Source organism: Natrix helvetica, assembly GCF_964273705.1.
Source record: "Natrix helvetica genome assembly, chromosome: 2".
NCBI lineage: Eukaryota > Metazoa > Chordata > Lepidosauria > Squamata > Natricidae > Natrix > Natrix helvetica.
In genome coordinates this window covers 73,410,955-73,428,585 of record NC_138552.1, presented here as the reverse complement: position 1 = coordinate 73,428,585, position 17,631 = coordinate 73,410,955, and the positions used below count along the sequence as shown (strand labels likewise).

The 17,631-nt window shown below is 34.9% G+C and overlaps 1 protein-coding gene across 1 annotated transcript in view; it reads right to left on the bottom strand.

The window, feature by feature from the left end:
- TRPM3 (transient receptor potential cation channel subfamily M member 3) overlaps nt 1-17,631 on the bottom strand; it is a 355,262-nt gene that overhangs the window by 25,307 nt on the left and 312,324 nt on the right. Inside the window, exons 13-22 of the mRNA XM_081940262.1 lie at nt 13,756-13,791; nt 13,458-13,598; nt 11,461-11,490; nt 10,242-10,531; nt 7,933-8,161; nt 7,400-7,567; nt 5,686-5,811; nt 2,136-2,279; nt 1,580-1,708; nt 401-652 (exon numbers count right to left, since the gene is read on the bottom strand). Coding sequence (XP_081796388.1) covers nt 401-652; nt 1,580-1,708; nt 2,136-2,279; nt 5,686-5,811; nt 7,400-7,567; nt 7,933-8,161; nt 10,242-10,531; nt 11,461-11,490; nt 13,458-13,598; nt 13,756-13,791 — 1,545 coding nt within the window. The remainder of the gene's footprint in view (nt 1-400; nt 653-1,579; nt 1,709-2,135; nt 2,280-5,685; nt 5,812-7,399; nt 7,568-7,932; nt 8,162-10,241; nt 10,532-11,460; nt 11,491-13,457; nt 13,599-13,755; nt 13,792-17,631) is intronic.

The following is a 17,631-nucleotide window of genomic DNA, read 5'->3' as shown; positions in this document are numbered from 1 at the left end:
TCCCAAACTTCCCTTGTAACCTCAATATCGACTATGATTAATCACACTATCCTAGCCTAGATGCAAAATAGATTAGGATTATTTCTATCCCATTCCCAGATATTCATAGTCTGAGTGACATTTGAACGTATCTGTATGTGTTTTCTATAAAAATAACGAGTATAATGCTGCTTACAATTTTAGACCTGTGGTCCAAATTCCTAGAACTTCCATAGAATTCTGTTTGAATCAATGATCCAAATAACTTTGACAAGGACAAGAAAAAAATGCAGGAAGCTGCATTGCACAGAGAAGTACTTGAAAGATTTAGGCTAAAGATTGTACAAAAATAGTACCACCTTCTACTGTTTTCGCTTATAACATGCAGAACAAAAAGGAAGGATGGGTAACTTTTTCTTACCATTTTCCCAATCATCATTACATATGGCCCCAAATATTTGTTCACCCCGAAGATGTCTAACAATCGGATATACCAGTAAATAATGTTGACACAATATATGACGCGACCATCACTCCTGAACGGCTGATCCTGCAGGCGAAGCACCATGCCCACCGAGAATAAGAGGATGGCAATAAGATCGGTAACATTCCAGTATTCTTGAAGCCACACCTTCACCTTCTGCAGTAGTTTCCCAGGTTCTGACATTAATATCTAGAGATGGAAAAGGAACATCTTTTGTGTCAAAAATAATATGATGAATGATTTGACAACTATGTCCTGGATTATAATTTCACAATCTATTCACAGGGCTACCGCAAGCCTTATGGAATATGGACATTAAGAGCCAGTTAAGTAAGGATGTAATAAATGCCACTCTGAGGCATTTTTCTGGAATAAATATACTTTTCCCTATTGGGAAAAATACAAATTATATGCAGGGGGAAAAATATTGCTTTACACATAAACACATTAAAGTTCACTGTTAAATTTTACTTATTGATATACTATCAAATCAGAAGTGGTATTCAGCCGGTTCTCTCCGGTTCGGGCGAACTGGTAGCAGCAGCTGCGGGAGTTTATGCCCACCCCTCTGGACATAATGTGTGAGCACTGCACATGCGCAGATGGAGGTGCGCTCACATTTGCAAACTGGTAGGGAAGGTAATTGAATCCCACCGCTGCATCAAATCTTATGATTTACGGTGATTTTACAAAAATAGAAACTAAATTAGCAATCAGCTGTCAGTTAAATAAAATCAATTTGTATATACAATTCTGTCACAATAACTATAGGTACCCATAGATATCAGAATTTTTTAAAGGTTATAGTTTGCTTAAAAGGGAAGAGAAAGTATTGTGGACACTGAATTGGACTCTGAGTGTCAATTCCAAGGTTCTTTTATTCCATTGGAACTTCATGCAAACAGAAACAATGTGGCATTTTTTTTCTGTTTTCCCTTCCTGGTGTAATTTCCATTATTTTTAAGTATCTCAGTTCTTCACAGCACATATAGAAAACCAGCCAAAGTCAGAAACCCCCCCCACATTTTCTGATGATGACGGTATCCTATTTTGTTTACAGTAAGATTTATCTTTGGGAAAAAGCACAAGAAACAACTGTCTTTAGAATAGTATTACCTCTCTCATCTTTTCTATTCCCATTGTAAATATGTATGAGATAACTATCCACTCTTGCATGGAAGGCCAACGTTCCATTTTCACCAAAACAATATAATTAAACAGCATCAGGTACCCAACGTAAAACAACTGTAAAGAGAAAAACCCAGTTTACCTGCATATATGAGTTAAATGTTTAGCTGATATGTTACAGAAATAACATTATTTCTAGAAATAAAAAAAATCTCCTACAAGAAGACTAATTTTAGTTATAGAATTCTTTAGGAATACAAGACTTTCCATATATGGAATCTTATACTTAGATTTTATGAATTTATTTTAAAAGAGTATACAATGCCTTGAATGCAAGCAAAGCAAATACATCATTGCCTAATCTCTTTAAATGATTCTAAGAAGCAAATCAGTTAATGTTGAAAGATTGTTAATACAAACGTTTAATTTTAACAATTTAAACCCAATTCAGTGAATTTTTATAAACCTAGTAAAAGAGTATATACAGAAGAATGAAGTCTTTATAAATTAGTGTTACTAAAATAAAATTATAATTGCTCCTTACAGTATAGAACCAAAATTTAACAATTGGTGCATTGTAGAACTCATAGATTTTACGTCCAAAGGGGATCCATCTATGTCTATTCTGAACTTCCTCCTCTTCCTTCTTTCTTACTGATGACTCTCCACTGCTACGTCCCAACATTGCCTATAAAATAAGAAAACATTGGATAAATGAATGAGAGGAAGCTGAATAGAAATAAATTAATTTGATATTCAGCATTATAATATATTGAAATACTGCATTTTCAAATGGTAAACCACAACCACATCAACAAACAAAATCTAACCGCAATTCACAAATCTCTTGGAATACACAAAAAGATTTGCTTCTATTTGTGTGATTTGTCATTCTCTTGATTAGTGTGTTTGAATCAGATAAAATGAAACATACAACAGTGAGTGGAAGGACCATAGGACTGACAATTGTAATGTTGGAATAGCAACAGAATAGGATCTGAGTTGTTGTGAAAGATACTTATTTCCTACTTCACATTTGGATCCAATGTTGTTAGCTACAGGAACAGTAAGCACAGTGGTGGGATTCAGCCAGTTTGCACCACTTCAGGAGAACTGGTTGTTAACATCTTGAGCAATTTGGTGAGCTTCCAACTGGTGTTGGAAGAAATCATTAGGGAAGAGAACTGATTGTTAAATTATTTGAATCCCACCACTGTATGTGCCAATCAAACCAATCTTATCTCCCCTTTTCATATATCCCCCCAAAATGTGGAGTAAGACAACCATATCTGATCTCCCAGAATTTGGAGGACCTTTTAGTGACAACAAAGAGTTTTCAAAATTAGTGACAACTAAGAGTTTTCAAAATCTCTTTATTGCTACCTACCGCCTATCTGTATTTTTGCAATCCAGATACAATAGCCATGCATGGGAGAATAGCCTGAAACAGATTTAGGGCATGTTAAAAGGGATGGAAGACAGACTAGAAAGAAGAATATTTTTGTAGAAGCTTAGTCTAATTCAATTGCCTATCATTTAGTGGTGATCCTTATTTTTATACACCGGGTATGGTAGCTTTAACTAATTAGATTATGTTGAATTTTGTCCCAATTTTTTTGATAAAATGGAGTGCCATTCATTAGCGTTTCACAGGAAATTCCGAAGTATTTTCTTTAACAAACAAAGAGAGTAATGTGATGAAACAAAAGAAATGGTCTTTCTTTCAAGAGAACACAAAATAGTATTATTGGTATCCTTCATTGATTTAGAGCCTTAGGATGTAAAATTGAAAAAATATTTGTTTAATCATAATGTTTATTATAACAAATACTTATGATTAATAATAAATTATTGTCAATGGTAGATTTATCAAGCTGGATTGAGGCAATCTAGGAAGATGTTTGATCTGTTGGAAGGAGAAAATGCTCATGGATTGGCTTGAAACTAAATATATTTGCTAAAAGGAAAGATGAGTTTTCTAATCTTACTCTTTAAGTATTTATTTATTGGATAACATTTTGCCAATTCACTCCCCCCCCCCCCCCAAGTTAATTTCTCCTATAAAGATGGAAGAGGCTTTTTAAAGGCCATGACAGTTTTGTATAGATGCACATAGAAAAGGGGTGAAGTTAAGATTGGAACCAGCTCTGTTTTCAGGAATGTTGGCAGAATATATCTTTAAAGGTGTTATAAATTAATTTTAGTATCTAATTATGGAATTTGTATTTTAAATTGTATTATTGGTTTGTTTTTCTTTGCATGAATTTATAACACAGCATAGTAATACATAAGTTGATTAAATATTATTTATGCCAAATAATTAAAATCTTAACAATGAATAGCTAAATATTATTGTTATAAATCCAAGACTGCAAGCTATGTGAAGTCACCTTATCTGAAATTTAAAGGGATATTCTTGTGATTCCTTCCAGACATACTTAAAATTTCAAGATTTTTTCCGATTATTTTACATAAAAAAAAATAAAGAAAATCTTCAATGAAAAATTGTCTGCAATAAAATGATCCTTTTGTCAATTACATGAAAGAACTATGGATATCAATTGTTTAAACTTGATCAAATTGTCCAAAAAGTGCAAATATCATTAAATGATACATATTATGCTAAGATAAGAAATGTGAAAAAAGTATTATAATGTATAATTATATTTATAAAAAGGGTCATTGTAGGTTTTTGTCAGCATAAAGTTTGGATTTTTGATTGATATTTTTTTAATAAAAAAGCAAAGTAAAAATAAATAAAAATGAAGTTATAAAAACAAAAACATAAACAACATGAGTAATGTAAGGATAGCCTTAAGACATTTTGATGTTATCACGTTATAGTTACTAGGTTTTTTTAAAATTCCCCTTTACCCTTCAGTTTCAATGAGAACATTATGGTTTTTCTTTAAAAAGGGAAGGATCCATCTGGTCTAGTTACCACATGCTTTTCTTTAAATGTGTGGTATAGTGATTCTAATCCAGGAGTGTCAAACTCAATTTCATTGAGGGCCACATCAGGGTTGTGTTTGACTTTGGGGGTCAGGGTGGGCGTGGCCAGGGTTGGCATGGCTAGCTCAACGTCACTCAGGTCAGGGGCGCCTGTGGCGGCCTGAGTCCTCTGCTAGTGAAAACGGGCTCCCGAGCTTTGTTTTCAGCTGTGACAGCCTCCTGCAACCCTCTGCCAGTGAAAACGGAGCTCAGGAGGGTTGCGGGTGAACCTCCTGAGCTCTGTTTTTGCTGGCAGAGGCACCACGGACTGGTCCTTTGCTGTTTCCAGGGCGGCCCGATGGACCTGATCTAAGCACACCATGGGCCAGATCCAACCCCCGGGCCTTGAGTTTGACACCCCTGTTCTAATCAGAGTTGGTTGGATATAATATAATGTTTGATATTCTCCATGTCTTACTGCACATTGCTACCTCATTCCTATTTTTCAAACTATTGTATCCTGCTTCTTTTCTAGGCATACTTGTTCAATATTTATGACCGATCACCTGGGCAGTCTTTCAATCTCTCCTTTTTTCCTGTCAACAGCATTTAACCCAACCATGTGAACTTTTTGTTCATTTAACACAATGACACATTTTAAAGACTCTGAAAAAGAAAACCACCATATCAGACTCCTTCAAAACAACCACTCTGCTGTTGATTGAAGAAAGTCTGATTACACTCCATATACATTATACAAAGTCTGATCCTTCCATATACATTATACTATAGGTTCACTAATTTAATATTAGACATGGGGAAAATACAGGTAAAGGATTGAAGTCACAATAAGAGGAGGGAAAGGAAAACCATGCTACCATCTTTTTTGGTATTTTGCATGCCGGAATTTTGCTCAAACAAAACACGGTACTGGAGGAAATCATGGGTCTGGGGCATGGCAAGAGATCAATTGCTATTCACTATGATGTAGACCTATTAAACAATCTGTACTTTTTGGATTTGAATCACGTCATCTATTGATCAGAAGCCAGCAAGAATTAACTACTATTAAAGCAGAATAAGTTCATATCATAGGAAAGCAACCTGTCAATCTTATGCTGGCTTACGACCTTTTCCTCTTTTTCCAGGGTCCGGGGTCTTGCCTGAATAGGGGTCCTGTAGGTTGATCTTGTGCCTATGGTCGTCTCCTTCCCTGAATTGTGGTTCTTGTAGGCAAAGCCATCTGCCTGCCCGCATATAAGATCCTGGGGATAGTTCTTGCTGGTGGCCTGAAGAAAATAGCCTCATTTTTAACAAGCAATCCAGTTTTTAATGGTTTCTCTAAACTGAATAGGGCACTGAAAGAAAGTCAGTAGATGTAACAATACAAATAAAGGCTTATAAAATCTTATGCCAGCAGTGAACTTATGATTATTTGGATTATATTAGGGCTTTGATTCTCTGTTTTATGTACAACAAATTGATTTGAATTAGGCCTTCAAATTGCTAGAACTGTCAGTGTTTGTCATAATAAACGTGCTATCTAATGCATGTTTATAATGATTTAAAGAAAAGCAAATAAAATAACAAAAATAAAATGAATGAAAACTTAGGAAAAAGATTGGTATCAGTGGTATCAGAAAAGGCCAACCTACATTTTTTTACATTAATCTTTAGAGAAATAGATTTTTAAAAGCAAACTACTTTCTGTAGTTCAAATGTGAAATGATTTCCAAACATCCTATTTTACAATGTTTTAATCAAAACCCCCAATAGCTTAAAGCTTTTCTATTAAAATTAGCCTTTCACCTATTTGTGAAACCATTATCTTCGCTTTGCCTAATTTCAAGCTTTCAAATATATTTCATTAATAATTTTACAACTGGAATCACCCTAAAATGAAGTGCTTTGCCTTAGTATATTGCATCTACCCACATAGTATTTTAGAAATCTTTCTTGCATCATACACGAGCATGTTGGTAAAGTTCAAGATTCCTACATTTTTTTTAGAGGGGTGGAGGAGTCTATGGGATGGACAGTGTTAAATATTGAGCATATTGTTTTAGGCACATTTCTGGAGTATATTTTCCTAATGATAAATGGAAAATAGATACAAAATATAATGAACATAAATAATAAGGAACCGTATGCTAAGCATTATAGCTTTCAGTGGAGATATTTTTGGTTAGTTTTTGTTTTATTTTGTTTAAACAACCTGTAGAAAGATTGCTATTGATGCTGTTGTTGTATTCCAGCAGGTTTAATAGGCATTGTATAGAATGAGTTTTATTCCTTACAATATTATTGGAATTTGAACTTAATATCAACTAACAACCATCTTTCTTAGTTTGTTAATTCTCTTAACTTTTTTTAAAGTAAAAATTGGATAATTGGGAACCTCCTATAGTTGTATGCAGGGTAACTTAAGATATGTTCTTCAAAAAAGTATTATAAATAACTGTATGATAAAAACTCAATGTATAAAATACAAAATCACTAGTGCATTTTGGAAAGTGTGGTTATTCATCTCAATATGTTTTCTCCTAATAGATATACTGTACTATATTATATTCAAATTAGGAATTATCCCTGGTCACTGTGAATACTTGGGCATAGTTCAGGGGTGTCCAAACTTGGGAACTTTAAGACTTGTGGACTTCAACTCCCAGAATTCCCCAGCCAGCTGGCTGGGGAATTCTGGGAGTTGAAGTCCACAAGTCTTAAAGTTCCCAAGTTTGGACACCCCTGGCATAGTTTGTTTAAAAATGGATGCCTGAAGGAATGTATATTGAATTACACTGTGTGCCTTGACACAGATGACAACGATCAAAGAAATAATAATTATGCAGATCACTTCCAGCAGTGTTTTCTCCTTACTGTGAGTTCCATATCTTCCTCTTCTTTTTCTTTTACTGTTTTTTCTGGCTCTTCTGGCTCTTTTTCTTGCAGTTGGATCTCTTGAGCCTGAGACATGTAAGGCATATCGTCTTTGTTTTTGAACTCCAAGCTGAGAATTGAAGGAGGAAGTAGAATTCCTAGAATTACCTAAATCAATAATAACGATAACAATCATCACAATTAACACAATGATGGTTACTGCCAGTTTCTCTTTTTGTTTATTATTACACATGCACTTTATGCATCTAGGAATGAGACATTTGGGCGTATTAGTTTTAAAATTATGCAACTATTTTGTAGGCAATGGTAAGAATGAAATCAATAATTGATTTAGTACTCTATAAAGTTCTGGTCCTTAAAGCTTTAAAATGAGTTGACCATCCACCTTTCTGAAGTGCAAAGAGATATGGCTGTTCTCTATTTTTAGAAACAGTCAATTCTTTATATTATATTTATATGCTGATTTAACATATAAACTTTCCCACAAGTTTCACACTTAAAATAATCCTGACCTTTAGACTTGAGTTTTTGCGCATCCGAAGCCTCCCCATCCACATATCTGTGAGTAGCATTTGGCTACACGTGTGTGCAATGAAATCTCGATGCTTGGCTGCCACTGCAAGTTGCAGGCAAGTGGCGTTGCTCCAGTTCTTTAACTCATATGTCAGCAGTTTCATAGCCAGCTGTTCATCCTGCTTGTAGGATTGGTCCAGCAGCTCTACTGCCAGCTGGCCAAAATCTCTGCAAGAAAAGGCATTTTTTTTAAAGCTTGTGAATCTGTTACTGTTTGTGGCATCTAAACAATTGTTAACAGCTACTTATGCAGGGAATGCAACCCAGCCTGGCATGTTTGGCTAAGATCCTGAGAGCACTTGCAGATATTATGCTTCAGATTAGACCCTTCATTAAATCACTTCGTTTCAATTTTGCTAGGAAACCTTAGCTTCCACTTGTCTGCTATTCTCTCCTTATTGCTAATCTGGTTGCTCTGATCTCATTTGTATAGAATTCTGTGAGAGAATCAGATTTTCAATAATAAAAGTATAGTATAATTTAATCAAGCTTGACTGACTATAGCAGGGGTATCAAACTGTATTTTTCCCACAGCCCATTTTCGGTCTCTACAGCCTCCAGCAGCACTCTGCCGGCTGAAAAATGTGTTGCGAGGGGCTTCGTGTCTATCCTCCCCCCCCCATGGCCCATTTTGGCCGGCAGAGGAACCATGGGCTGGTCCTCTGATATTTCTAGGATGGCCCTGCAGGCAAGATCTAAGCACCCCGCCGTCTGCATCCAGCCCATAGGCCTTGAGTTTGACAATCCTGGACTATAGTCTTTATGATTAAAGGAAAGTCTGGAATATATGAAGAATAGTTGCAGGAACTGAGTATATCTAGTCTAGTGAAAAGAACGACTAAGGGAGATATGATGGTAGTGTTGCAGTATTTGAGGGGCAGCCATAAAAATAAGGGGTGAGTAACTATTTTCCAAAGCACCAGGAGGCAAGACAAGAACCAATGGATGGAAACTAATTAAGGAGACAAACAACCTAGAACTAAGGAGAAATTTCCTAATGGTGAGAACAATCAACCAGTGAATGGCTTGCATTTAGAAGTTGTGGGTGCCCCATCACTGGAGGCTTTTAAGAAGAGACTGGGGAGCCATTTGTCTAAAATGGTATAGACTTTCCTATTTGAGCAGGGGGTGGTACTAGATGACTTCCAAGGTCCCTTCCAACTCTGTTATTCTATGGAGTTCTATGAATTAAATCTTAGCACCTTCTTTTTCTATTCAATTTCTGTCTGATGCTCTGGTAATTGTAGACATAATGAGGGTCTGGATTTGGCTAAACAGACTGAGTTTCCAAAAGATGCTTTTTCAAGAGGCAACCGGACTTTCTGGTTTTTCTTTGAAGGCATTTGGCTTCTCATCCAAGAAGCTTCAGCTCATCCAAGAAGCTTCTTCAGCAAGAAGAATTTTATTACTCAGATATGTACATTTTTGTATAAAGAATACTTATAAAGGCATTTAACATGCCATGGTTAATCAGGCCATAAATGTTACCAGAAGGTACTTATATTAAGGTTAAACTATTGCACACAGTTATCAAACTCCTGGCCTGCGGGCTAGAATGCGTCACACGCTGGCCACGCCCGGTTTAACAAAGGAGAAAAAAAAAAACCAATCCGTCATGTGACGCCACTGTGACGAGTTTGACATCCCTGCTATTGTAATATACTTTTTATAGGGTAGCTCTTTAAAGGACTGACATGTAATAGAAACTGCCAGATAAAGCTACTTGGGCTTTAGATTGGAGTTCCAGCGGCTGCATCATTTTCTGAGCAGACTGTGAAGTACTGTTTTTGACCAATAAAACCCTGGATTTTTATGGACCTGGAAGATTGATTTCCCATGTTCCTAACAACAATCTTTGTTATAGCTGTTTTCCCTTTTGCATGGCGAACCCTCAATTCTAACAGTGAAGTCTTATAAGCCAATATTCTCAATGGCTGTTTGAAATGATTTGGCTTAGAAGCATTGTTCTGTTCTACAAGGCTAGCTCATTGAGCCCTTGGCTTAGAGTGAAATGTTTATTTCTCTTGCAGGCCTCTCAGTCATCTGTGAGAGTATTTGCAAACATTCCAAGAGGGAGCCCTCATGCCAATACAGTTTACACTGCCTGGTTTTTCTCCTAGGATTTAGAAAGCATTATGAGACTTCTAGTTTAATCAGCTCAGTAATAAAAAGAAGTGGTATTGTTCTATCTAGATTCTGTGTCATACAAAATAAAGGACATCAATGTAACATTCATGAATAGCTCAACCTGGAGTTGTGATTAAGTTCCTGAGATATGTCATCCACCATATCATTTTCAGATGCTTCATGGGCCATTGCTTTGCAAAGTTTACAGGCTACCAGAGCCTTAGCCATGGCTTCCTCTCCATGTTGCCAGAAGAAAAGAGCCATCTTCTGGCGCTTCATCAGCACAGCCCATACCATCAGTTCATGAAAGGGGAAAGGGAAATGGTTAATCTCAGGATCATCTAGGTCTATATCCACTTCCTCTTCTCGTTTCTTAGTGGTCTTTCTTCCCCTCCGTAGTGGAACATCATCCTGATGAGCATAGAAAGATATTGTTAGTCTAAAGGTAACTTTAGGAATATAACACCATTCTTAAAAAGACATTGAACTTGTTTCTTTTCTATAGTTGCACAGGAGCTTACCTGGATCTAATTATATATATCTTTCTCTCCTTGCAATAGCTTTCAAAACTGTATAAATTACCCTTAATTTATTTAACAGCAATAATTTTGAGATATACTTAACAATCACCAATTAAGCATTCCAAAAATACTTGTCTGGTATGCCCAGTGCTGATTTAAGACTCCTGGGAAAATCACTTTCAACATCTTCATGCATTTTCATCTAAATATAGAAATTTTAATAATATTGATTTCACAATTAGTTTTCTGATCATTTTTGAAGAGGTGTCCCCCCCCCCAAGAAAGCTTGTAATGACATTATAATTTTCTATACTGACTCTTACCTAATACTTCTAACGTTTGTGGTTGTTTCCAAATACAGATATTTTAATGCATTATTCACTAAAACTGTGAAATTTTATTAGAAGTCTTTAAATAAACTTCCCTGCCTCTTTTCCATAGTTATACATATGAATATGTGGACAGTATGAGAGATTAAAATGGACTTTTTTCTTGAACTATCTTGAAAGCATGTATTATTATCCTGCCAGGATTTAAAGATAAATTTTAGGTATGCCTGATCCTCTAGCCATGTTCAGTGGGATGTTTGATTTCTTTTCCATCATTTCTTCCTTCCTTTTCTTCTTGTTCTGCTTCCCTCTTCTATGGTGGGAAAAGAAGCTCCATTTGAAATCTTAAATTGCAAATGTTCTTGAGTACATAGAAGTAGTTACTGGGTTTTTAAAAATCCGTGTTCACATGAAATCATAGTCCTGAATATATTTTGTTCTGCTGTAAAAGTTTCTAAAATGTCATTAAAATGAGTGACCTGCCACTTACCTCCATTCCCAGAAGTTTTAAGGCCTTGGGCTGTGGGTAAAAAAAGAAAATAATAATTCTATATATAACTTTTCAAAAAGCACAGGGACTAATAAAACCTATCCTGTTCATTCATCATTTTTGGATTCAGCATACATACTTTGTAACCTTCTTGATGTTAGTGCAATCACTTTCTACTATTTAACTGTTTTTACATATCCCTATTGTTTCTGAAAGATCTGTATTATTGCACAAAAATTCCAAAGTTCTTTAAAGAAAAGTAAACTTTCCTTTAATAATGTGGACCTTTAGATTCCACCCCCCGGCACCCAGATTTATTCCAGCATTTTAAACTTTTGGACAAAAAAAATCAGATGTTGTTCCCTCAACTCCCCAGAAAATCCTGAAAGGATATTCTAAGTTTCCTATATGTTAGGAATTGGATAAAATGTCAGTAACATCCTTTTCCACTTTGTCTCAGGCTGAGCAATATCTTGCATCTAATGCTTAGCCCCTTGCATCTCTTCAGCATTTTGCAGCTATAATTAGAGTTTGTTGGATGCACCTGTAACTGAAAAGAGGCATTCAGGTAGAAGCTCAGCTGCAGTAGGACAGGGGTGTCAAACTCGCATTGTCAGGGCGGCATCACATGACGCATCACAACTTTCTCCCCCTTCGCTAAACCGGGTATGGGCATGGCCAGAGTGTGTCGCATCTGGCTCGTGGGCCATGAATTTGACAGCCCTGCTGTAGGGGTGGAGGGGTGGGATGATATTATTGATTGATATCTCCTGCATTTGTAAAGTGTCATAATGTTATGTGATTCAATTACTTTAATTTTAAAAAGAGGTGGTTGGACACATTTTAGAGCGGAGAATGATTTCTTCCAATTGTCATTTTATTTTCTTACATGTTTATGAAATAGATATATGTTGGGCTGGGGCCAGAATTCAGTAGTTCATAATTATTTACTGTGAAAAATGCACTGGAAAATGAAAGGAAAGAATAATAATATCCCATTGTTTTTATCCAGGAAGAAACAGACTTGAGGATGGAGTGGGAAAGCTGGCAGAAATCTGGGACTAATCTGGGACTATAGTAAGAGCTGTATCAATCCTTTGAGGCAGTCCAGGGCAGGAAACAGATAGCATAGGAACTACTGTAACTCTGCTTTATAGGAGATAAAGGAGAAACTTGAAAGCCTACTAAATTTTCCCTTTCCCTCCCTATTACACCCAAAAAACTCAAGGCAGATCACCTCTGAGTTTATTTCTCACTTCCTCCTCCCATTCCTGGGATTTAATTCCTCCTATGCCTAAAGTGATGTTTTCACAGTGATTGGTGCATATTGTCTCAAGGCTATTTTTGCACTCCTCTGAGGATATTTTATGAAAAGAATAGAGGAAGCAAGGACAACGAACAAGCTGAGGGATTTCTTGACATGAGAGATGGAGGACGGAAGAACTGAATTTGAATCTCAGATCAGCCTACTTCACAGGGTTGTTGTTATGGAGAAAAACACATGTATACTTGTGTTCCTGAGTGAAAGGAGAGATATCAATCAACACACAAATAAAAGAGAGGACAGGAAAGAAATATATTTTTGTTACAGACTGTGTTTTTGGTATGTACTATGGGTTTAGAATAAAACAGCGTATGTAACAGAAGTAAATAATTTAGGTGTATGTGAGAGCAGGGAGGTGGATGATGACTTTAGAATCTAAAGGTTTAGAATTTAGGAAAGGAATGACCTTGAGTAAGTGTATTCAAAGGAAGGAATTTGTTTACAGAATGAACTTAGAACACACCATTTTCTTGTGTTTTCTTGAAGTAACTGGCTCAGCCCAGAATCATCATACAGCAGTGCCTGCAACAGTTTTTCAACGTTCAAGATGCATCCAAAGGCATAATAATGTTATCTAACTAAGACACCTTTGACTTGATCACCTGTCAAACCACCTTCTTAAATTTACTTTTTATGAAATAGGTTTAAAAAACTCAATAATAACAATCCTTACTCTCTTGGGGCCAAATAAGTTGTGATAGAGTGTTCTGAAGCGTTTTCGAGTATAATTACAGCGATAAGCTCCTCCCATCAGGTACTCAATCACCAAGCCAATATCAATTAGACTTATCCTATAGTCTGGTGGTAGGTTTCCCTGTTTTTTTCCCAATAGAATAAAAGACACACAAAACAAGGGAGGGGGGGAAGATAAACTGATTACTAAGTCTATTGCACACATTTTTTTTCTATAATTATGAGAGTTTTAAATGAAACATAAGAAAACATATTATTATGCTTATTAATTAATTCACCTTAAAATAGATCCAACCGAAACCTGGATATTCGCGCTTGGAAAAAAGACATAAATTATGTAAGAAAATGTGTTAAAAGATAGCTGTAACAGAAGATAATAAGTTTCAGAACAGGATTTAGGCTATTCTGAGAAGAAAAACAGGATACACTACTGCAGAACAAGGAAAGCATGAAGGCAAAGCACAGAAATTCTATGTATTTGCTGGAACCTGGTGGTGTCCCAAATAACCCATACAACAGTCTGATATTCTGAGGAATATATTTATGCTCTGGCAAATGACTTGGGGTTGGGCATCTTCTATCACACTTCTAAGAATGTCTTTTCCAAAGTTAGTCCTGGAACAGGAAGGCAACTTTATCATAAACAGATGCTGAATGCTTTAATCACAAGTTTTGCTCTTTTGCTGAATATTAAATATTTATTAATATTAATTAATTGATATTAAATAAATATTAAACACTGAATATTAAATATTTAGCAGAAGTCTCCTTCTTGTGATTCTTTAATTAATACTATCACTTTTATTCCCTAAAACACCAAAACTGTCTTCATACATATGGCTGACAATTAAAAAGTGAAAAATTCTTATAGCTACCCGCCTGCACAAATGAAAATTCTTTCACTTGAAGTTTTGGTTACTGATTTTTTTGCTATGTGGTCCTGCATCTTCCAAAAAGGAAATATATTGGCTGTAGTGACAGTGAAATAATATCTGATATCTAGGAAAAGTGTGCAGAAGAATGTATTTTCACTTTTTAGAGAGAAATCTATATGACAGTGAATTTGTCCTCAATTTTGGGGGGAATTCCAATGTGTTCTCATTTAAATAAAAATTGATTTAAGTTATATCTACTTATTTTCATACACCATCTATCATTTAGTGCCAAAATTCATCTGTTACCTCATTACTTAGCACTGAGTGGGCCAAATAATGAATTTACCTCTTAAGCCATTTCTCAGATCTTGCTCCACTGACTTTCAATTCTCCTAATATCAAAAAGGACATGTTTCTATGTTATTACTGTAATGCAAAAACAGTTTACAACCCACCCATCCCTATGTATAGAAAGCATAGGCCTATTGCTGTATATACAAAATCTTGCACTTGCTTATTTGTCCTCTCTAAATAAATATATTGCTTTAAGAATAATAGTATAGTTGATGTAGCCCACACTTTATATGCCTAGTAAATAAACACAAAATGCCATTTTGAGATTATTACTGTAATTGTGCCTATATTACCTGTCTAGGATTTATATTATGAGCTATTAATCTTAGTGGTTCTAAAGACGTTTGAACGGATCAAATTTATATAATCTGGTCTATTGCCAACTAAAATAACATGAACATAAAACAAAGTTTTTGATTCCAAATATTTTAAATAATTATACAATCTATTGATATTTTTACTAAATTTTATTCTACTCAGGTATCAATCTGCTAGCTACGAACTGAGAATCTTTCTTCTGATTTTTTTTCTAGATTAGAAGGAATCCAAACTTATTCAAATAACGTCTGAATACCCAATAAAAGTGAAATATTTCTATGATACTTTTTATGACTCAGATTGTAAGGCTTAGTCGTAATTTTGTTTCTTCTAGACAAATCCAAGAATAATTCCTTCTTCTAAAACCTTTTAAAGTATAGCCTGATTATGTTGATTGTAATAAAATTTCATTATTTACGAACTGTATTGCTTGTTTGAAAAGCAATTTATACTCAAATGGCGCTCTCCTTTTAAATTGACATGCTTAGGACTGAAGAATAAATTGTTAGGAATACAGAAAGTGACATCTTTTCTACAGATGCTTAATTTTGAGTATCATCATAATGCATAGATACAGCTTACTGGTCATGAATTACTCAGAAAGATATCTTACTAAATATATACCTAGTAAGAGAGGTAAAAAAAGGGTAGAAATGTTTATTATATGAACATTAGAGGGCACTCTTTAGCTATCAAAATTCCCAAAGTGTGTCGTTTTCCTTTTGTTATTTGAGTAATTATTAAACATCAAATTTGGCAAAAAATGTAGTCATTATAGGTCAAACGTTTCTGACTAATGACTTGTGCCCTTGATATTCAAATATAGGATAAATGGCCTTTATTAACTAAATAAAAGAGGTAAAAGGCCATATTGTCCATTCTTTTCCATAACTCATTAGAGCATGCATTTGTTTATAACTGAAATTCGAGAATTATCCACGATCTTTCATTGTTATCACTTTTAAAGTCTTTTAATATAAGGAAAAATGGCAAAATTTTGAAATTTTTGCTAACATCTCTTCCCTTGCATGCAAGCAAAATTATTTTTATGGTTACTTGAATGGTGTTCTCTTTGCATCCTTTACAATTAGAAAGAAATGATTTTCCTTAACATAATTGGGGCAACATTATCTCCAATATTAGGTTCTGCTCACACTGCACTATTATAGTACTGAGAAAAACTGGATTTTGTTACTTAAATATATAACTGCTACATACCCACAAGAGCTTTTTTTGGAATTTTTCATATGCAACCTTAATTGTGCTCACATTCTGTGAGCACATTTATATTTAGCTGTTAAATTTTCTTTTTTTTAAAGATTTTTTTTATTTTTGAATAAACACAAACAGACAAAACACGCAACCCCCCCCGCAAACCATCTTCCATTACAAATTGTAGAAAGTGTGTCGATTGGTTACAAAAACTTCGTGCATCCCTTCCACAGTCATCACCTACAATTCATATCAAATCATATATTTTAAATCAAGTATATTTATATATATATTACTATCATCATACCTCAACCTTCATTTGACTATAATTGTTTTTATGTCCTTTTATATAAAATATTCCAAATTTAAAGCAAAACCACATAATAGCATTCCATTAGCTCTTTCCAATATCATCCAGTAACATTACATCTTTATAACATGTTCTATATAAAAATTGATCATATTTAATAACAGAGTTTCTAAACCTCCTTTCATAGTCACCATTTGCAATTTATATCAAATTTCCTCTTATCAAACATATATATATGCATTATTATCATTATCAATCAATTATTTAACTGTATCCATTATCACTTCATTTTATACATAATGCTCTAAATTTAACTAAATTTGACTTAATTTTTTATTATAAGCTTTCATTACATCAACCTGTGTCTTTCCTGTAATAGTGCAGTCTTATGTCTCTTGCCATTTGTGACATTAGTATTCTGGCTATTTCCTTAGTAAGTTTTTTATGGACTTCTCTTCGCAACAAGATATTGCATATCTTGTATAAGCTCGAAACCCTCCATCTGCTTCTTCGATCAGCTTATCTTTGGTTATCACTAGAGCTTCTGACAAAATTTCTCTCCTTAGTTCCATCAATTCTTCTCTCTTTTCTTCTTCTATACTTTGAAATGTGGGGGTAGAGCTCCAGTCCATCTATCTCCCCTTTCCATATTCCACTCTTTCCATTTCCAACCATGCTCAGTTCACTGCCAGTATCAACAATTTTCTTGTCTCTTTGTTTATTTTTTCCTTCAGTTTTTAGAACTCTGACCTCCACTTTCTTCATTTGATGAACATCCTCAATTTTTCCATCAAATTTTACGATCTATGTTCGTAATCTCTTCTCAATTTTCTCTGTTACTTCTAATAATGTTTGAATTTCAAACATAATCTTTTGCAATGTTAAGGTTTCTTTTTCATGTTGAGCCATTCTTCCAACTTGTAAACACTGCCACTCTGGCATTCAAAACTTTTTATTAAATTTAAAGCAAGTTCATTTATAAACTTTCAAGACAAGGCTTTGTTTTCACTCCACACCAGCTGCCAATAAAGACCCCAAAGAGCACCTGTATAAACAACCCATGCTCTTCTCACTATCACTCTCTG